Consider the following 22,880-nt stretch of genomic DNA (forward strand, 5'->3'; position numbering starts at 1 on the left):
TACCATTTGAGAACAGTCGTACAAAGTAACATTTTAGGTTTAATAAAAACAAAAAAATACACGCTAAAAACAGTATATAATGATGCTCTGAGATTTACAGACTGCATTCGGAAATAAATATCCCGGAAATATGTATATAATTTCTGTTATAAAAGGATATATTTTTTAAAACTTTGCATACACTTTTTGGGCAATATTAAGAAGTTACCAGTAACTCTTTTGGAAAAATATATTGTTATAAAAATATTAACTTTGAAGTTAGACGAAAAGTCTCTGTTTGGCATTAATTTGTTTATAACTTTTGTTCTAAGAGGGTACATTTCTTAAAACTTTGCACACACCTTTTGGGCAATATTAGGAAGTTACCAGTAACAATTAAAAAAATGTACTATCTTGAAAAAATAATTATAAAAACTTTACTTCAAAAATAGATAAAAAATCTGTTTTTTTGAAATTAATTTGTATATAACTTCTATTTTAAGAGGGTATACTTTTTAAAACTTTGCACACACTTTCTGGATAACATTACGAAGTTATTAATAAAGTTTAAAAAAAGAGATCTCTTGGAGAAAAAGTTATGAAAAAATTAAATTTGAAGATAGTCGAAACGTTCTTCTCTTCGAAATTAATTTGTTTATAACTTCTGCTCTAAACGGATACGTTTTTTAAAATTTTACTTGTATATTGCCCAGAAGGTATATGCAAAGTTTTAAGGCTCCTGATTCCTCAGCCGAGAACTCCGCGTTGACGGTAGCGACATTTTGTCGCGGACAAAATTAGAACTAATACACGTGGAACGTGACAGATTGACGATGAAATGTTATCGTGCATGTCATTTTGTTATGATGTGTTTCATTGTGAAAATATGACTTGTCTCGTATTTACCAAATTCATAAAAATGGACCGCGAGTAATTTCTTTGAATTTTATACATAAAAGTACATTTTTCACTCTTTTTAATAGCTATCCGTGTGTTTTCCTGTCTGAATAGACGTCACTTTACGTGCTTTTTACAACTATTTACTAACTGCTAGGCGAAAAAAGGATAGTCGTGACCAATATTTAGAAGTGTTTTAAAGCCATCTGATTAGTCTGTTTTATCCAAATTGGCATTATTTAGAAATGGTACGTCGGACAAAATTACGTGCCCATATGTTTTCCTGTTTCAATTGCTTCACTTTACATGCTTTTTACAACTATTTACTGACTGTTAGGCGGAAAAAGGATAATCGTGACCGATATTTAGAAGTGTTTTAAAGTCATTTGCTTAGTCTGTTTTATCCAAATTGGCTTTATTTACAAATGGCATGTCGGACAAAATTACGTGTCATTTCACGCAATTTCTTGCTTCTGACGTCACGACTTCAATATGAACGCGGCAAGTACTCAGGAGCCTTAAGAAATGTACCCTCTTATAACAGAAGTTATAAACATGTTTTCCGAGGGGAAAACCGCTGACCAATTCCTACTAATGCTTAATTATTGGGTATTACTGTTGAATTTTATATGTAATGCTTACTAATGTCTTAGTAATGTCCACTAATGTTCTAGTAATGCCCACTAATGCCCTAATAATGCCCATTAATGTCTTAGCAATGCTTATTAATTCCTAGTTTTAGTAATGTTTTATAATACCCCAGTAGTGCCTTATATCGTTTTTTATTATATAACAATAAAAGCTATAAAAAATATAAAAAAATAAATTAAATTAAAGAAAACATAACATATTAGGTTATCAAAAATATAACACATCTCTTTATTACGTTTATTTTATAAACAATATATTAATAGTATCATTTATGATTAGAAAAATATAAACTAAAATGAAAATATTGGAATTTTATGAAGAAAGAGGCAAAAAGATATGAAATCATTATTGCAGGTTTTTCATTTGATGGCGATAGTTATTTATTAAAAGCAATGTGTCTTAATAATTCTTTATTAATTACGAGCAAGGAAATATTTTCATGGAGTTCAACATTGTCTTAGTTTCAAATAAATATGAATAAAGTAGATGAATGTCACATATAAGCATCACATTGCATATGATATATATATCATAACTGAAATGCGGACAAGATTTTTAAAAGAAGGAACAACACTTCCGTTATAACACTTCTAATATGAGATTATTTTACTACAACTGTTGACCATATTCATTACTTATTAGTAAAAAAGTGTTTTAAAAGATAAACATCTTTTAACATCTCTCTTCTAACTTAAAAAGAGGATAAAATGAATTATCTTGCAGGAGCAAAAATGTGTTCTTTATCTATAATCAGTCATTTAAAATAAGTTGCTAATAGTGATGGCACAATATTTAAATGTAATGAATTTTGTAATAATATTTATCTTTTTTAGATATAAATCAACAGTTTTAAGTGCTCGAGTTTATTACATACGGTATTCGTTTTTTTTTTCTAAGACTATGGAAAGCATGGATTAAACAAAATAAGACTTATACAATAAAAGATAACTTTTTAACTAACAATTGTTATCTTTATATAGAACTAAATGCACACAATTTGATAACTAATTTTATCAAACAATTAGTTTTAATAACTAACGTTTCAAGATCAAAATGTTTCATTCTATAAATCTTAGTAGTATGGAAAACTTTATCGAGCAGCTCTGATATTTCATGAGCACATGTAACTTCTACATATTGAACTGTTAATTATTTTAGCATTAAAGATTTAATATATTGTATCGATAAAATTAAACAAATTTACTATAACAAATGATCTTTCAGGAATATTTTTATTTCTTAGAGATGACAAAAAAAAATGTAAAACTCGAAGTTTCTACTAGGGCTGCTACTTTTCACTTACTTCGAAGATTTGAAGCTTCGAAGTTAACTTTGAACTTCGAAACTTTGAAATTTCGAAAAATACGTTTGTGCAAATTAAAAGATTAGTACAATTACAATATATTATAGCATGTTTTAAAAACTTACATTATAACATATATTCTTAAAAAATATATATTTTAGCTTGTTTTTAATTGCACCGTAACATTGAAAGAAGATTCGGGAATGGTGAAAAAATATTTGTAACGAACAAATACGTCTGCACACGACAAGGATTAATATAGAGTCCGCACCTCAAACGGACTCTATATTAGTCTGAATGTAAATCTTGTGTCCATGTAGCAGAATGTAATCTAACCGTAACAGACGACTGAGGAGACAATTAAAAACATGATTGTAAATAGGGGTTTTTAAAATTATGCATCCTGAACCTCTTCTTTAGGAACTAGGTTATGTGACGCGATGATCGCGAATAGCGGAATTTAGGTTAGGACTCGGCGCTATTTTAGTCGGTATTTCAATTGATTTTTTAGTCGATATTTAGTGCACGGCATAATGAAATAAAGGGAAAGTATCATTATAAACTGAAATTTGTATTCAATTTCTTTAAAAATGATAATAATATTAATTAATATCTAATTAAATTCAATAATACATAATAATATTTACTAATGTCTATCTAATAATACACAGTAATATCCACTAATGCCCACCAATGCCCACTAATGCCTACTAATTCTTAAATAATGCCTAATAATGCTTCAAGTTTGTACACCAAATGCCCAGCAGTTTGCCCCTTGATGTTTCCTGGATATTTATTTCTGAATGCAGCCTGTAAATCTCAGAACATCATATATACTGTAAGCTCCTTCGCGGAAGCTTCAAGGATTTCGCTTAGGATAAGAAAAGGGAGGTTTAAGTAATGAATTTTACTCCGAGAGTAAAGGAAACAATCACTTGTGCGAGTAAAATACACGAACTTTACAATTGCTCTCTCTTTGTTGCACTTTTGCGAATACGCCGGCAACGACGGCTTTATACTCCGGTTTTTCTGTCCATCGCTACGACCGTTAAAGTTATCTTTGGCACTTTAGCCTCCACACGTAATTACACGATAGTTCACTCAGGGCGTATTGCTATCTATTCGTCCAGAAACTCTTTTCGCACTTACACTTGGACTCCCAGATTACGAGTGATCTATCGGCTATGATTTTTACCGTCAGGTCAGCATTGGCGCGCACGTCGCCCGATTGCTTCAAAATCAAGCATATTGCGCCATTACGCGGTACGCACACACATACATACTAGTATTTGTGTTGCTGATAGGTAGGCGCCTACAATACTGTTTTTAGCACGTTTTTTTTTAAACTTGAAATGTCACTTCATACGACTGTTCTCAAGTGATATATAATGTATTCTCTGAAATTATTTGCTTAGAACGTTTTTTTAGCACAGCAGACTGTGAGTGAAAACCTTGTTAAGAAACGCTGTGTTGAGGGTGTCGCGCGGCGGTCCGTCTGCTAGCTTCAGTGTCATCATAGTTTTACATATTTTTTTGGTAACTGGTACGAATATATTCATAATTATGAAATTCAGAATTTTAGTTAAATATGGTGGAAAATAAAAGTTGTGTGATTTTCATGATATTATAAGTAAATTTGAATATCTCGAACAGAATTGTAAGTCAAATTTTACTTTTAATATTATCCAGAATTAACGATGAAGACATAGTGGGTTTCTAATTCTTTCTTTTTTGTTTTTTTGTTTGGCAACTTACTCGGCATCCACGCGCTGAGCCGCTACAAATTCAGGCGCAATTCTGAATATGTGCAAAATAAATCTTATAATGAAAAGCAAGCTACAATATAAATAAATTAGTAGGAACATGAATATTTAGTAGAGAGATATTTGACCGTTAATGAAACAACACAACTTGAAAATCTTCTACGGTTGCAGCTAGATCTTCGTGCTTGTTTTTTATTAATTTTATAAATTTAATAATACGTCATATTAGCTAATCTTGTTCAATGTAGAACTGTGTCATGACTGAAAAACAATTTGGCGCGCAGTTTATTGAATTCGAGGAATATAAAATCACACAAATAAAAACAAGCACGAAGATCTAGCTGCGACCGTAGAAGGCTTTCAAGTTGTGATGAATATTTAGTATTACTTGGAGAGGCAGATACAGATCATTTATTGCAATTCTAACAGTTTTCAGTTTGCATGGTTATCTATCAAACTATTGAAGATGATAAGTATTTTGAAAAGATTATCGTATTGTTATCGCATTTAGCGGACTCAACAGTTGAATTCATTGAATGCGGCCAATGGATGCGTGACCACTCACTGAGCGGTTAAATAGCAGCTCTAAAGATAAGAACTAAGAACTTGGCGTGTTCAGTAGACTCAACAGTTGAGTGAGCGCTCGTTGTTATTGGTGTATTTTTCTAGATTTAAAGGTCTGATTGGATGATCTAGAAGAATACCCGAACATGTTGAGCCTGCCGAGCGCGGCCAATCATTTTCAATTGCTACTTGTACCCGATTGCATTAACGTTATTTTAGCTTTAAATGAGACTTAAATATATGTCTGTCTTTATTTGGAAAAAAAGATAAAGACAGATACATGTTGGTGAAACTGGGCCTTATAACATTTTTTAGTGCAGTGGATTTTAACCTAACCCGGATCAGTTTAAAGACGCCATATGGTGGAATCATCCAATGCGAACTTAAAATAGAGCATGTGACGTCATTAATCCGTCATAAACCCGGTTAGAATTCACTGCACTTGGAAACGCTATTAGTAAATGTTTGCATCTGGATACATTCAGTGGGTGCATAAAAGTAAGAACAATTTACATCATTTAATTACTACTTAGCTGCTCTGTGAACTATTGTAATATCAAACATGGTGTTGTTTTTATTCCGTGGTACCAAAGAGGAACCTGAAAGCGACCATGCTGGTTTTTGTTCCGTAAAGCCTTATGTACACGATGCTAGAAATTGGTTTGAGATCTTGATTTAAGTTTTCTGAATAATAGTTGTACTTTGATGACTCTAGATAGCGTTATAGTTGAATATGTGAGACTAGCTATTTAATTTTATATTAACATTGAAATATTATGATTCTTATTTATTAAAGGTTGTGAAAATTACAATTTTTGATATCCAACGTTACATTGATCAACATTCATCAACTGTTTACGTGGCTTGTCCGTAAAGTAATGAGACTAGTTGTCGTGCGACGCTGCAGTTGGGATGGTGGTTCTAAACTAACAATAAGCAACGCATCAAGCGGCAGCCGCGTCCGAACTTTGAGGATCACGCGTGGCGCAAAAGTTGTTTTTGAGTTTTTGTCACGGCAGAAAAATGGAGCGTTCGCTGGAGCAGCGCTATGCAATTAAATTTTGCTTTTATTTGGGCAAAACCGCTTTCAAGATAATTGCTTTGGTTCACAAATCTCGCTTGCAGGAAACGCGCTGCTGGCGCCTGGAGTGTTGCGCGACGGCTAGTCTCATTACTTTACGGACAAATCATGTATAAGGAAATAATATTGGCACTATGAATTGAATTTAGCAACTAGTACGGAAAAATAGGATACGATGCATTTTTCTGTATGAGGTTTCTATTTGAGATTTTTATCCGAGTTGTCTGATCACGATTTGAGTTTTAGTGACTTTTTCTTGGATCGAGAACTCGAACTGATTTCTAATACCGTGTACACAAAGATTAACGCTCGAAGCTCCTCACGCATTAATCTCATTCATTCTCCTCTGGGATATGAACTGGGATATGAAAATTGTGTCTCGTAGAATAGATGTGGTGACAGACTTTTCTATGTCACTATGTGATTTTAATGGCATGGTCGCAAAATGTACGTGACTTGTATGTACTTCACATTCTGGGCGAAAATGGATAAGGTTGTTAGTGCGAATTTTGATCGTTACGGAAAAAAGATTGGCAGCTCGTGGATTTCTCTCTGGTACGTATCCATTGATTTTTACTTTTAAACCCAATCAATCATATTAAATTGTTACTTAACTTTAATAAGCAATTGTATTACTAATGTACCCAATACAAATGTGCCCAATATTAAGAGTTGGAAAAGTTACTAATTACAGTTACAGTTTTTTTCTTCCAAAAAGTAACTATTCATTATTATAAGTTACTAACTTTAAAAAATAGTAACAAGAAATTATTTTTTAGTTACTTCTCTGTTTTTCCATTTTTTCAAATAATTTTTTAAATCATTGCTTTAAATATGTTTTGCTAATTTAAATATATTTTAACATCACTCAATTATTTTATTTATATTGGAACATTTTGACAAATTTAGAGATGCTATTGTTTAAAATTTAGTAAGGAACAAAGATAAAATTGGTTTTGTGTCGATTATTGAAAAGCACTCAACATAAGTTATCTTATTATGTAAGATGTGTTTATATTAATTACCTATATGTACACCTAAAAATATATGAGCTGCGTTCTAAATTTGAATTTCTCTTAAGGATAAGATTAGATATAGAACTTACAAGCAAATTTACCTAAGTGTTACACTCCGATTTTGATAAGTTTTGAATATATTGTATTTTAGGTCAAAATAAGAGACACGTATTTTTTTTTATACTGGCCCATACGCATTTTTAGGGGGTGAAATACCCCCTTTGAAAAAAATCGGTTTTTTTTCGAAGCGTATATCGTTGAAACTATAAGAGATAGAGAAGAATGTTTTAAATGAAAGTTGAATGGGTTGAAAAGTACTTTATAAAAGTGATAAAAAAAATTTTATTTTAATATTTTTTTATACTTTTTTCCACTACATACTTATTTTTTTTCAAAATTTTTATTTTTTTTTATACGCAAAATAAAGCTTATTTTATTACAAATTCAACGATATAATATAAAGTTATGTTCCGACATTCCCATGTTCCAAAAATAATTAAAAACATCTTTATACGCATGGTACGCGCACCCATTTGTGCGATACGGAAGTGTTCCCCTCCGATTTTGACAGGCCTTTAATATGTTGTAGTACAGATAAAAATATGGGACACGTATTTTTATATACGGGCCCACATGACTCTCAAGAGGGTGAAACACGCTCTTGAAATAAATCGATTTTTTAATTTCTGATGTAATACCGTCGAAACGGTAAAAGATATAAAAAAAGTTTCAAATAAAAGTTTTATAGATTTTTTTTTTATAAAAATTTGCTCAGATTTCTCGAAAATGTCATTTTTCTCAAAATCCCCCTTTTCTAAATTTCTGAAAAATTTTAAATTTATCTTATATCAAAATTTATAGCATATTTAACAACAAATTCAAACATGTATGATAAAGTTATAGTCCGAAGACACATTTTTTAGAAATAAACTAAAAATATTTATACCGCTATACACGCGCCCCATCCATATCCGCTTTATGGCGTCCAATGTTAATATTGTTTTTTTTTTTTTTTGGTTGATTGACTATAATACTTTTTGTATTATATTTTTATACGCTTTTTTAAGTTTAATTTTATTAATTTTATTTATATATTTATTTATTTATTTATTTAGTTTTTATTTATTTACTTTAATTTATTTAGTTATTTATTTATTTATTTATCAGCCATTGGATGTTTATACATTTAGGCTTTGGAAGAATTTCTTAAGATATTTTTCAGATATAATTATATTATGTAATTATGATGTAAATTTGCATATTAGAAATAATATTTTAAAAATTTGTTTTCTTATTTATAATCAATTTTTATCTCCTAGATTCGTAAATCTTTTTAGGTATGCCTGGTACAAGAGTGTTTACATTGAAGAAAAACCTAAATGCAAGACACCTATAAATTTTTGTTTTAAAAATTGTAATCCTATTTGTGACTTCTGTCATGATGTAACAGTTTTTAAATGTGATCGGTATACAAAATTAAAGTATATTCGCCATTTTTTTGACAAATTCTGGGCGTCGTCATTATTGTACAGATTTTTAGCAATAAAGTAAATAAATAAAAAATAAATAAGTAAATAAATAAATAAAAAACAGAGACAGGGATGTCCGTTGAGCCCATGCATGTTTACACTACTGCTAGCGGATTTGGATGAGGAATTGGAAAAGGGGAGGATGGGGGGGAGTAAAGGTGAAGGGAAGAAAAATCTATTCCTTGGCGTATGCGGATGATGTGGCGGTGATGGCAGAGGATGAAGCCGGGATGAAAGGGTTAATAAAAACATTAGAAGGATATGTAGAACAGAAAAGATTAGAGGTAAATATGGAGAAAACAAAAGTGATGAGGTGTAGAAGAGGGAATGGGAGACAGAAAAAGATAATATGGAGATGAAAAGGAAATGAAATAGAGGAAGTGAAAAGGTATAAATATCTGGGTTACATGATGATGGCAAATGGGGGACAGAAAGAACATATAGAGGAGAGAGTCAAAAAAGGAGCGGTGGTGATGAGAGAAGTATGGGGAATAGGAAAGAGGAAATTCGGAAAGGACTGGGCTAGAAGGATGTGGTTATTTGATAGGTTGGTATGAACGGTGGTTAACTATGGGACAGAAATTTGGGGTAGAAAGGGAAGGGGTAGAGAGGATACAGGACAGGTATTTGAAATGCGTAATAGGGGTGGGAAGGTACACACCGGGGTACATGGTAAGGGGGGAGATGCAGAGGGAAAAATTAAGGGGAAGGGCAGGAATGACGGCATGGAGTTATGAAAAGAAACTGGGAGAAGGAGGAGGGGGTGGAGTTGGCAAGGTTGTGTTGGGAGGAGATAAGAGGTAGAGCGAAGGAGGGAAAGGTGATGGGAAAATGAGAGGAAGAAAGAAGAGTTTTCTATGAAGAAAAGAGCTGGAATATCAAGGAGATAGAAAAGTTGAGAGAAGAGGGAGGGTTAAGGGGGGAAAAGGTGGTAGCAAGAGAGAGGAGGCGGCAGGAAGAGGAAAGGTGGGAAAAAATTAGGAGCTCGAGGTTCAACAGATGGTATAACAGAGTGAAGGGAAAGGGAGTGCCGGAGTATTTGAAGAGGGATTGGAAAGAGGAAAGATGGAAAAGGATTGCGAGGTTTAGGTTAGGAGACGGTATGAGAGGAGGTAGATACTGGGAAGAGAAAGAGAAAAGAAAGTGTAGGATATGTGGATGGGGAGAGAAAACGTGGGAACATATATGGGAGGAATGCACGGATTGGGGGACGGAAAAGGGATGGCAGGAGATGATAGGAGAGGTTTTAGGTTTTAGGTGAGAGGTGGGAGGGAGAGGTTTGGATGAAAAAACTTAAGGAGATGAGGGAGGGAGGAGGGTGGCTGGATATGAATGAGAGTGTGGAAGGAAGAGAGGAAAGTGTGGAAGGAAGCGGCGGAAACGGAGGTCCAGAGAATGAGTGTGGAGGTATGAATGGATGAGTGATTTCTCTCTCTCTCTCTCTCTCTCTCTCTCTCTCTCTCTCTCTCTCTCTCTCTCTCTCTCGTGCGTTGTAAAGGATGCGAGGAATAAAAAATGTTGAAACTATGTAAGCGGAGCGGAAGTCCGCAATGTACTCCGCAAGGAATAAAGTACCTTACTACTAAAATAAATAAAAAATAAAAAAAACAATAAAATTAAACCTAAAAAAGCATATAAAAATATAATAATACAAAAAATTTTATAATCAATAAAAAGTAAAAAAAAATATTAACAATAGACGCCATGAAGCGGATATGAATGGGGCGCATATATAGCGATATAGATATTTTTAATTTCTGAAAAATGTGTCTTCGGACTATAACTTTATCATACATGTTTGAATTTGTTGTTAAATATGATATAAGTTTTGATATAAGATAAATTAAAAATTTTTTAGATATTTAGAAGAGAAGGAGATTTCGAAAAAAATGATATTTTTGAAAAATCTGAGCAAACTGTTATAAAGAAAAAAATCCATAAAACTTATTTAAAACTTTTTTTTACATCTTTTACCGTTTCGACAGTATTACCTCAGAAAAAAAAAAGATTTATTTCAAGAGCGTGTTTCATCCTCTTGACAGTCGTATAGGCCCGTATATAAAAATACGTGTCCCATATTTTTATCTGTACTACAACATATTAAAGGCTTGTCAAAATCGGAGGGCGACACTTCCGTAGCGCACGAACGGGTGCGCGTACCATGCGTATCTTCTTTAGGAGGCCCTAGATATCAGACTACAGAGGAGTCTAAGTATCAATAGTTCTTTATACCATGCGTATAATGAGATTTTTAATTTTTTTGGAACATGGGAATGTCGGAACATAACTTCATCTTATATCGTTGAATTTGTAATAAAATAAGCTCTATTTTGCGTATAAAAAGAAATACAAAAAAAAAAATACGTATGTGGTGAGAAAAAGTATTAAAAAAAATAAAAAAAAATTTTTTTAATTACTTTTATAAAGTACTTTTTAGGCCATTCAACTTTTATTTAAAACATTTTTCTCTGTCTTTTATAGTTTTGACGATATATACTTTGAAAGAAAAAAACCGATTTTTTTCAAAGGGTGTTTTACTCCCTAAAAGTGTGTATGGGCCAGTATAAAAAAAAATACGTGTCTCTTATTTTGACCTAGAATACAACATATTCAAAGCTTATCAAAATTAGAGTGTAACACGTGGGTAGGTTTGCTTGTTAGATCCAAAGCCGTTCTGAGTAACATCGATATAATAAAGATTAAAGATCATTAAAGAAAAAGATTATTTTTTTATTTGCAATTTATTCTTATTATTTCAAAAGTTCTCTTGTTAAAATAAATAACTTGGTGGCTGAAGTTAAGAGAGAGAGAGAGAGAGAGAGAGGGGGGAGAGAGAGAGGGAGAGCAATATTTTATACTTGTTGCTTACATTATCTTACATAATTTGTAAAAGATAGTACTTCTGTTATCTAAGATAATGATAAAGGTTATGCTGATAAGATAAAATATTTCTTCATTTAAATGATTATCTAGATAATTTTATATAGATAAATTATATACACTGATATACACTGATAAAGAAAATGATATTAGTAACTTTTTTCAAGTGTCAGTTGCTCAGTTATGAAATAAATTTAGAATAACGACCTATTTTGATCTTAGGAGTCTCTGTGAAGGAATTTTGTATCATTTATACTTTTTTAATAAAATTTATGTAATTTTTAAATGCAAATCGATTTCTCTCATTATTCTGCTTATAAAAATGCTAGTGCAAAATGATCAAAATTACTGCAAATTTATTATGTATCAATTATTTTGTAACATAATATATTCATATATGCAACAATTATATTGAATAAAATTACAATAATTTTAACCAATTGTATTTGTTTTCTGGTAATTATACTCAAAGAAGCTTTAATGAACAATTTCAGAAAAATGGAGATATTTTTATTTTTATTTTTAGTACAGTGCTTTTTATTATACGAGGGTTATTCGGAAAGTAAGGTTTGATTTTTACATAGTTTCCATATTTGTTTTTGGACCTTAATTTTCCGAATAACCCTTGTATGTTTTAGTATATGTGTACATGCAGTGGCTTTATTTATGTAAAATATTATATCTTTATCTATTAGATTCGCAAAAAAGTTCTGAGCATTTTTGCTAAATTCCATTTTTATTTGAAAAAATAAAATATTAATCAGCGAAACATTTCTCGTTTGCTTCAATGACCTTTTATCATCTTTCGGGTAGATTGCGAATTCTTTGACGGTAGAAGTTCACCGGCTTCAAAGCGATAAAGTCATCAATGCATTTTCATATCTCTTTCATTTCTACGAAATGTGTATCAGCCAAGTGATGCTATAGCGATCGGAATAAGTGGCAATCGGAAGGTGCCATGTCTGGGCTATACGCCATGTGCGGGAGAAGTTCCCAGCCTAACGCAAAGGTATGATCTCGAGACGCTTTTGCAACATGTGGTCGGGTATTGGTATGATCATTTTACGACTTTCTTGATTAGTAAACGGTCTCTCTTTTTCTAATGCACCGCTCAAATTGGTCAGTTGTTGTTGGTAGTGGTTTGCCGTGATTGTTTTACCTGGTTGTAACAACTTGTAATACAAAACACCTTTCCAATTCCACCAGATGCCCAGCAAAACTTTCTTGGCGTGGATATTGGGTTTTGGCGTTGATGCTGAAAGTTGACTAAGGTCAACCCACGATTTTCTACGCTTAGGGTTAGCATAAAGAATCCATTTTTTATTGCTTGTAATGATTTTGTGCAGAAAATCTTTTTTCTAGAACTTTAAAAGCAAAGTGAGTGCAATATCATGCCGTCGATTTCTGTTGTCTTCGAACAGTTTATGAGGAACCCATCTGTCTTCCTTCTGAAACTTTCTCACTGTATGTAAATGTACGGAAATGGCTTGCCACGTAACGCCAAACTGTTCTGCAAACTCCTTTTCAGTTTGCGCGGAGTTTATATCCAGCAATGCTTGCAATTTGTCTGTTTCGATTTTTTTGAGGGCGTCTAGCACGCGGTTCATCTTCAATATTGAAATTTTCTTGGTGAAATTTTTGATACCATCTTTTACCCGCAGCATGACCTACAGCATTTTCTCATATGCAGCATAAATTATTCCAGTGGCTTTAGCAGCATTTTTCTTTAGATGAAACGCAAAGTGGATGGAAAATCGAATATGCGCTCTTTTGTCTATTGCCATTGTAAATAATACTGATTTTTAAAGTTATGCTTGTCAAACGCCATATTTCATAGCATTTTAGAAGGCCAAATGTTAACGCTTTAAAACCGCAAAAGGACAGTTTTAATAAGTATAAATAAAATTTAAATTGTTTTGGTTGTATAAAATTTAAAGTTCAGAACTTTTTTGCGTACCTAATACATAAAAGTAACAAGAATATTATATAAAATTATAAAATATGAAATAAAATATTTACTTTTATCATTTTGTACTAGAATTTTTATAAGCTGAATGATGACAGGTTTTAATTTGCGCTTAAAAATCATACAGGGTGTCAGGTAACTATCGCCCGTGGTTTCGTGGATTGATAGATCAAGTAAAACTGAGCAGAAAAGTCCTGTACTATTTTTTAATATTTGCCATAGTTAAGGAAAAAATTTAATAAAGTCTGCGAATAAGCGCGTATCACCGTGAGGAGGGAAAAACAGCTACTGCTTTTCCCTCCTCACCGCACAGCGCCGCGCCTACAGCCGCGGCTGCCTAGGTCTCGGCGACCGGCGGGCGGTCCTTGCGCGCGGTGATACGCTCTTATTCGCAGATTTTATTAATTTTTTTTTTCGTTAACTATGGCAAATATTAAAAAATGATACAGGACTTTTCTGCTCAGTTTTACTTGATCTATCAATCCACAAAACCACGGGCGGTAGTTACCTAACACCCTGTATATCCATTGAAAAAATTTAATTAATATAACCTTCACAGAGACACCTAATTAATGTAAAATAAAAATTGCTATTCTATATTTCTTTCAAAACTAAGCAACTTTTATTTGAAACATTATTGGGGAGAATGTATTAATTTTAAGGTATTTTAGTTATTGAAAATAAGACACTGTATATAATTTCCATTGGTTAATATTGATCAATTTTTTTGCATGAAATATCGTTTTTTATTATTTTAAATCAAAATTCAAAGAATGACAAAAAATCAGCATTTGACACTTGATAAAAGTTATTTGTTACAGGGAAATAAAAAAGGAAAAACTACATATATTGCACAATGATATGCATATTTGTACAATGTAATGTTAATAATAATTGTACAATGTAATGTTAATAATAATTATATTTGTAGAGATATTCAGCTTATAAACATCACTGGTCTGATACAAGGTTACCCATTGTATTAGAAATAACACCGTACAGTCTTGATCAATTAGATCCTGCGACGAACATGGTGTTAGCTAGTTATTGTTACAAAGATTTTGAAGGGCTCTTGACAATGAAAGATTATCCCAATGGATTTGTGATTGTATGTGGTGGATTTGGACGTCTGCATCTTTTTGCTTCAAAACATATGGAAGAAATAAAAAAGAAATTGCAAGAAGCAGCATTAAATAACCTGGGCATTAATATAAAAATGTTAAAGGAGCCTATAAGACTCGATGACTTTATTGCTCAAAGATTAGGGAAATTTAGCAGCGATGAATACATAACGAGTGTGTCGGAATTTACTGTTCACAAAATCTCCTCCAGGCATTTGGATCCTCAAAGAAGAACGCTTTGTCTTTCGGACACATGTTTGTTAGAAAGAGATCCTCAAACATATAATATTTGTACTCTTAGGCCACTGTCAGATATTTTTACTTTGATTCGTGATAACGATAATCCTCAATTGTTCACTATACAATATCTTAACGGTCAAATGCGCACTTATACTGCGACAAATAGAGATTCCTTATTGGCATCTTTACTGGATGGTGTAAGAGCATCTGGTAATAGAGATGTCCACATCAAAATGTATCCTATAGCCAGAGGTAAAAGACTCGGACCTTTTAATCTACCTGTTGAAGAAGAAGTCGAGACGACACATGTTAAATTTCTTCAGCAGCCACCTGGAGGACGTACATTTGCTGAAATTTTGGAAAGATTTAATGCAAATATACCATACAGCGGACTTAATTATTCCATTACGCAAGATGTAAGATATGAAGCACTTCTCTATGTCTGCGTTTACATTATATTTAAGAAACATTTTAAGGAGGTATTCTAGTGTAACAAACGTTTTTTTGCGTTTATTTCGGAATTTTTTAAATAAAAAATTTATACAAATTTTTGATATCAGTTTTTTTTTACACGTGTTTAATAATATCTAAAGGGTACTCATAAATTTTTGGTACAAAAAAAAATGAAAATTAGCGACAGTGGATCATTTTGTAGTTATCGATGAAAAATATTCGCGCATGGTGTCTGTGATTGAGCTGATTTTGTTTGTCTAAAACAAAAAATTAAAGTGATTCCTAATTAATATGTCTTTGGCTATAGCAGATATAAGAATGAAAGAAAAATATTGAAAATGAAGAAAATGACGTTACTTTGAATATTAGATTTTGATGTTTGTAATTTTTTTTAAATTGCTGTAAAAATAGTAAAATAAAATATTTGGACATCATAGTGGTTGAAGCGACACATTGAAAATGTACGCATAAGTTGTGCTCAATTGGTCAAGTCAATTTTAAGACATCATGGACACCAGTTTGAAAAATACAGTTTAAAGGAAAAAGCATTTAAAATTTTGCGTATAGTTTACACAGAAAATTTTACTCACCGTTAATCAGTCAGTTCAAGTTGACAGGCGACTTCTTGCTCGAATAAGTCTTGCTTAGCTGCTATCTATGTCGATCGATGGCTTGCTTAGCGAAGTCACTCGAGCATTGCTCCAAATGGCAATGCGAATGTCGATCCGAAAGTTCTTTTTTTGTAATTGTTACATTAGAATATGCCTTTAAGTAATCATTAAGTATTTGTGTACATGTGTAAAAGTTTAAACAGTACATTAAAGCGGTTAAAGTATTTTAACTGATTGAGAACTATGTGCTGATCTCTCTCTTTGAAACTTTATAACAAAAAATATTCATATTTCTTTTATTCAGTTTTTCTTCTTGTAAAATTGATAAATATATTAATATACATTTGTCAACAAAAAATGGAAAATACTTTCCAGATATCAAAAATTAGGTTATTTTCAGATGGCTGTAGCTTGGCGAAAAATCAGATAAAAAATGAAAAAGGCATTTTGAAGCTTGAAGTTTCAACTTTAACGCTGAATCGACAGATTTTTAAAGTTCTTTTAATTTCCTTGTCTTATGCAGTAAAAAAGCATTTCTTGTTTCTTTAAATTTTGTATTTTTGACACTTTGCAGGTCGACAAAAGAATTATTTTTGAACAATTCAAACAAAGCTTCATAAACTACAACATTTTGCCTACAGAATGCTTTTTTAAAAGTTTTTCTACGATTTTTTTGACCGACTTACGCAACTTTGAAGCTAAACCTGCATTTTTTACAAATGATATTCGTACTCCGTGAAAAATCATTGTAGACAAAAAATGAAAAAAAGTATTTTAAAGCTTGAAGTTTTAGCTTTAACATGCTATCATTGGTTTTCAAAAATTTTTTCAATTTTTAATGTTATGCCCCCCCAAAAAATACTACAACACTATTTTTTCCTTAAAATTACGTACTTTTGACAGACTGTAGCTCAATAAAAAAATTTTTTCTCGACAAATACAATGCAAGTGCCATAAAGTATGACATTTTTTCTACAAAATGCATTTTTTTATAATTTTTGTACAATTTTTTTTGACTGAGTTACAGGACTTCGAAAAAACACATTTTTACAGTATATTTTTCTGAAAACTGACGTTTAGCGCCGACATTAGCATTACCCAATCTGTACCACGTAGAGGTTGCCGGTCGGATTTTGCACATCATGTGCGTGCGTGCAAAAGATAAACACTTGCAGTTAGTAATATTTGCTGCAGAAGTGACGAACTGTTGGATTCTTATCTCTGCTGTGACACACACACACACACACGCGCATACACACACGCATGCGCGCGCACACACACACACACACACACACACACACACACACACACACACACACACACACACACACACACACACACGCGATGTGCAAAAATCCGACCGGCAATCTCCATGTGGTACACATTGGGTGATGTCGTTGGTAAACGTCAGTTTTCGGAAAAATGTACTATAAAAAGTGTGTTTCTTGAAAATCTTATAACTTGGTAAAAGAAAATCGTAAGAAAATTAAAAAAAAAGCATTTTGCAGAGAAAATGTCATACTTTATAGCACTTGCATTGCATTTGTCAAGAAAAAATTTTTTTATTGTGCTGCAAGCTGTCAAAAGTACGTAATTTTAAGGAAAAAATATTGTATTATTTTTGGAGCATAATATTAAAAAATTGAGAAAATTTTTGAAAATTATTGATAGCATGTTAAAGCTTAAACTTTGTGCTTTAAAATGCTTTTTTCATTTTTTGTCTACAATGATTTTTTAGGGAGTACGAATATCATTTGTAAAAAAATGCAGGTTTAGCTTCAAAGTTGCGTAACTTGGTAAAAAAAAAATCGTAGACAAATTTTTAAAAAAGTATTCTGTAAGCAAAATGTTGTAGTTTATGAAGCTTTGTTTAAATTGTTTGAAAATAATTTTGTTTGTCAAGCTGTAAAGTGTCAAATATACAAAATTTTAAGGAATAAAACAAAATGTGCTTTTTTTACTGCATAAAACAACGAAGTGAAAAAAAACTTTAAAAATCTGTTTAGCGTTAAAGTTAAGACTTCAAGCTTTAAAATGCTCTTTTCATTTTTTATCTGCGATGATTTTTTGCCGAGCTACAGCTATTTGAATATAGCATAATTTTTGGTGTCTGGAAAATATTCCTTATTTTTTGTTGACGAGTGTATAAAGACTATAAAGTTTCAAATAAAAATATTTAAATAAATAGTATATAGAGGGACATGAGATATTTTCTGTTTATCCAGGAAGTTGTACCGCTTGAATGGACTGTAACAACATTACAACTCCAAGTACATCGTATCACAAATGATTACTTACAGGGAATTTTTACTGAAAATAAAGATAAAATTATCCTCGGAGCTTTGACTACTTTGATCAACAAGGACCTCGAGATAAATAGCGAGATCGAAGCACAGTTTCATGCTCTGCGAAGATTGGTGGCTAGCAAAATTGGTTTTGCTGCATTTACAACACTTTCTGGCTTTAGAGAAACTGTTGGTATGAAGGTCGTGAAGGCTTTAAAAAGACAAAATTGTGGTGTAACGCAAGCTGCCATAGATTGTATTTGCGCTTTAATGCAACCAATGCATGACGATTGTGATTTAAGACAAGAACAGTTGAATAAAAGTAGTCTACTCAGCAGTAATAAGTTTTTAGAGAGTTTACTTGAAATGTGGGTTAATCACATTGTAAGTATTTCATCTTATGCTTATTCTTATTGTTTGGAATGCCAGACTATTTCTAAAGTCTATTTAAAAATTTTTGCTTTATATACGATTTGTTGGCATTTAGTATTTTTCTCAATTCTTTTGCTAATTGTATAAAGGTGTTAAAAAAGTAACGAGGTCTATTAATTTGAAATAGCGCACCGACATGATTTTTCATACGTATTATTTTGCTAGTGGCACTGTTAGCGGAATCCTTTAATATCAATATGCCGTTTAAAGCATTAGTCTGTGTTATTTAGTTTTAAGATTTATAATCTGCAGCTGTTTAATTGAAGTTGTACAGTGCTTGTGTTGATTTTGTTGAATCTGTTCTATCTAAAATTGCGACCTTTTATGGTAAATTTTATCCTTGGGAATAATCCTCTTTATCTCAAATATATTATTTTCCATATGTAAAAAGTCTCAATGTGTTGCTGAAAAATACTAATATAATACACTGAAAAAAAATTCGTTAAAAAACTAAAATATTTAAAATTCAATAACAATAATATTATTCAGGTTCTTATTGACTTAATCAATTAAATAATAAATTAATAGGGGTTCAACAGTCTAGCTGGTTCTCATTGCTAACAATTGTACATATTACTCGCAAATTATAATTTAATGATCAAATTACAATCTTCATATGACAAACGTTTTGACCTATTCAATTTGGCCTTCTTCAATAAATATAAACAATGTAACTGTAAATGTTGAAATAGCATATTATTTCCTTGCAAACATATTCTTTATTGAATCCGTGACATTCTCCTGTATTTTTTCATTATACAACGCATATAGTCAGTCAGTAAGTGTTCTGTAGAAGTCCAATGTATAAGAAATCGTGTGATCTAATTGACCAATGTTTATCTTTTGTTGAATTACCTATAAGTTGTTAATTATTTTGTCAAGATATTAAAATTAATTACAATTAATTTTTTTGTGTTTTGATGTTATATAAATTGCTATTATGATAATAAAAATAGTAAAAAGATAAAAATAATAAAATTATATTTCTTACTTGCTGCTGCGATATTCGTTGTATTAACAGTGCTTTATTAGATATTTAGTCCAATATATTTAACTAAACATTAGGTTGATTCAATAATTATTTAGTTGTACAAAAAAGTATATATAATTTTTTCATGCTAACCATTAACATTTTTTAATCAAAAATTAATTAACACACTTTTCATTTAATAGAAGGAGACTGCTTGGGATAAAAAAGAAAACAACCATTTTTAGCTTTTTTTTTACTCAATTTAGGCAATTGAGTAAAAAGGAAAGCTGAAGGTTGTTTTCATATTTTATAAAAAAACGTTAGGATAAAGAACGACGAATGCCTTGTTTACGCACGCTTCAAGTCTGTTTCTTTTCATAGACTTTTTTATATTATTGGTTGATTATTATTATATAAAAATTTTTATTGTCTTACTACTTAAAATTAATAAACGATAAAATATAAAAAATCGCGATATGCACTGAACACAATTTCACTTAAGTAACTATAGATTATAAACTAAGTAAAATGACGTTTTAAACGGTATATTAATTACGGTATTCCACTAAACTACTATGAAGTAATAGGTATAGGCTAAGGTGCGTTATTTCAAAAGTTTCATTACTCTTTGATCACATATACAGGGTGATTCAGAATAACCCGTTGTCCTTCAAGAGATTGTATTCCTGGTCGAATTCTAAAACGATTTTTTCTTTGGCAAAAATTTAGCAGACGCTTAGATTTTGAAATATAAGCCGATTAAGTTAGCGTATCACAGGTTGAATACAGATGGTACGCAGGGGCGGCGCACTCACCGTTACGCGCGGGTGTGTCGTGAGGCGCCTGCTACACTCAGCTGATACAACACACAAGAGTCTCTCTTCCCTCTCTCACTCTCTTTTTGTCACATCACAATGCTAGCTTTAACTTAAAAATGTAATTATTTTTTGTCTTGATTTTAATAATTTTGATAAGAGAAGTGTCAGGAAATTCTTTGTACAATTGAAAAATCAAACAAAGAATTACACGAAATCTACAAAAGTATTTAATACGTCTCGAATTTTTAGAAACAGTAATACTTATCTTGTCACAGAGAGAGAAAGAAAGAGAGAGAGAGAGAGAGAGAGAGAGAGAGAGAGAGAGAGAGAGAGTGCTTGCGTGAACAAGTTTGGCCATATTTACTTAAGTATTATTCTGTACAGCGATCAATTAGTTGCCTCCACGATGAGACAGACCAAAGTTTTCTTGATTCTCTCGTAAATTATCACTTTTTAGTATTACAATACACAATTCATTCACTTGATCGATAAAATTTGAGCAACTAATTAACGATCACTTTAAGTAACGATCACTGCAAATAATTATTATTCATTCGGCGTGTGAAAATACGTGGTTCGATAAAACACGTGTTGAAGTGCGACGAACAGACAACAGGTGTTTACTCGGTAACCGGAAAGAGCCGACTGATTTTATTGGTCATGTTATGATCGAATATAAATGCGTGATTGGTCAAACAGAAGTTAGAACGCCGCAATTTAAAAGTAAAATATTGATTAATATTATTTTTAATAATAAAACTTATTGAAAAATACAAATTGAACAAGAATATCTTCTACGATCGCAGCTAGGTCTTCATGCTTGTATTGTTTGTGTGATTTTATATACTTTCCTCAAATTCAATGAACTACTCGCGATACCCGTACCGGAGATTTGGGAGGTCCCAGGTTCGAACCCTGGCTGAGGTGATATATTTTGCAATAACTTTTTTACAGTTTTTTTAGGGGGAAAATGGTTAATATTTAATAGTATATGATATGACTTAATCTTGTTCAATTTAGAATTGTGTTATGATTGAAAATTAATTCGGCGCGCAGTTCATTAAACTTGAGGAAAGTATATAAAATCACATAAACAATACAAGCACGAAGACCTAGCTGCGACCGTAGTAGGCATTCTTGTTCAATTTGTGTTGATACAGCAACGGTCAAAATATTTCTCTCTATTACTTTAAAGTCACGATGCCTTGAAAAGCATTCTAACTCATAGTCGATTATTGCGAGAAATATTATCATAGCCTCAGTGGTCGAGTTGGCTAAGACACCTGTATCGGAGATTTGGGAGGTCCCAGGTTCGAACCCTGGTTGAGGTGATATTTTTCGCAATAATTTCTTTATAGTTTTTTTAGGGGAGAAAAGGGTTAATATTTAATAATATATGATATTACTTAACCTTGTTCAATTTAGTATTGTGTTATGACTAAAAATTAATTTGGCGTGCAGTTTATTGAACTTGAGGAAAGTATATAGAATCACACAAACAATACAAGCACGAAGACCTAGCTGCGACCGTAGAAGGTATTCTTGTTCAATTTGTATTTTTCAATAAGTTTTATTATTAAAAATAATATTAATCAATATTTTACTTTTAAATTGCGGCGTTCTAACTTCTGTTTAACCAATGACGCATTCATATTCGATCATAACATGACCAATAAAATCAGTCGGCTCTTTCCGGTTACCGAGTAAACACCTGTTGTTTGTTCGTCGCACTTCAACACGTGTTTTATCGAACCACGTATTTTTACACGCCGAATGAATAATAATTATTTGCAGTGATCGTTACTTAAAGTGATCGTTAATTAGTTGCACAAATTTGATCGATCAAGTGAATGAATTGTGTATTGTAATACTAAAAAGTGATAATTTACGAGAGAATCAAGAAAACTTTGGTCTGTCTCATCGTGGAGGCAACTAATTGATCGCTGTACAGACTAATACTTAAGTAAATATGCCCAAACTTGTTCACGCAAGCTCTCTCTCTCTCTCTCTCTCTCTCTCTCTCTCTGTGACAAGATAAGTACTACTGTTTCTAAAAATTTGAGATGTATTAAATACTTTTGTAGATTTCGTCTAATTCTTTGTTTGATTTTTCGATTGTATAAAGAATTTCCTGACACTTCTCTTATCAAAATTATTAAAATCAAGACAAAAAATAATTACATTTTTAAGTTAAAGCTAACATTGTGATGTGACAAAGAAAGAGTGAGAGAGGGAAGAGAGACTCTTGTGTGTTGTATCAGCTGAGTGCAGCAAGCGCCTCACGACACACCCGCGCGTAACGGTAAGTGCGCCGCCCCTGC

General features: G+C 31.9%; 1 protein-coding gene across 2 annotated transcripts in view; it reads left to right on the top strand.

Annotated features, from left to right (window-relative positions):
• Positions 1–22,880, top strand: part of LOC105199522 (dnaJ homolog subfamily C member 13) — a 58,612-nt gene that overhangs the window by 9,784 nt on the left and 25,948 nt on the right. Inside the window, exons 3-4 of one of the 2 annotated variants that reach the window (XM_026139986.2) lie at positions 14,561–15,406; positions 18,355–18,723. In XM_026139986.2, coding sequence (XP_025995771.1) covers positions 14,561–15,406; positions 18,355–18,723 — 1,215 coding nt within the window. Of the gene's footprint in view, positions 1–14,560; positions 15,407–18,279; positions 18,724–22,880 lie in introns of both variants that reach the window. The other variant, XM_026139985.2, reaches the window with a different exon arrangement.

The sequence above is a fragment of the Solenopsis invicta genome, chromosome 6, assembly GCF_016802725.1.
Source record: "Solenopsis invicta isolate M01_SB chromosome 6, UNIL_Sinv_3.0, whole genome shotgun sequence".
Classification (NCBI taxonomy): Eukaryota; Metazoa; Arthropoda; class Insecta; order Hymenoptera; family Formicidae; genus Solenopsis; species Solenopsis invicta.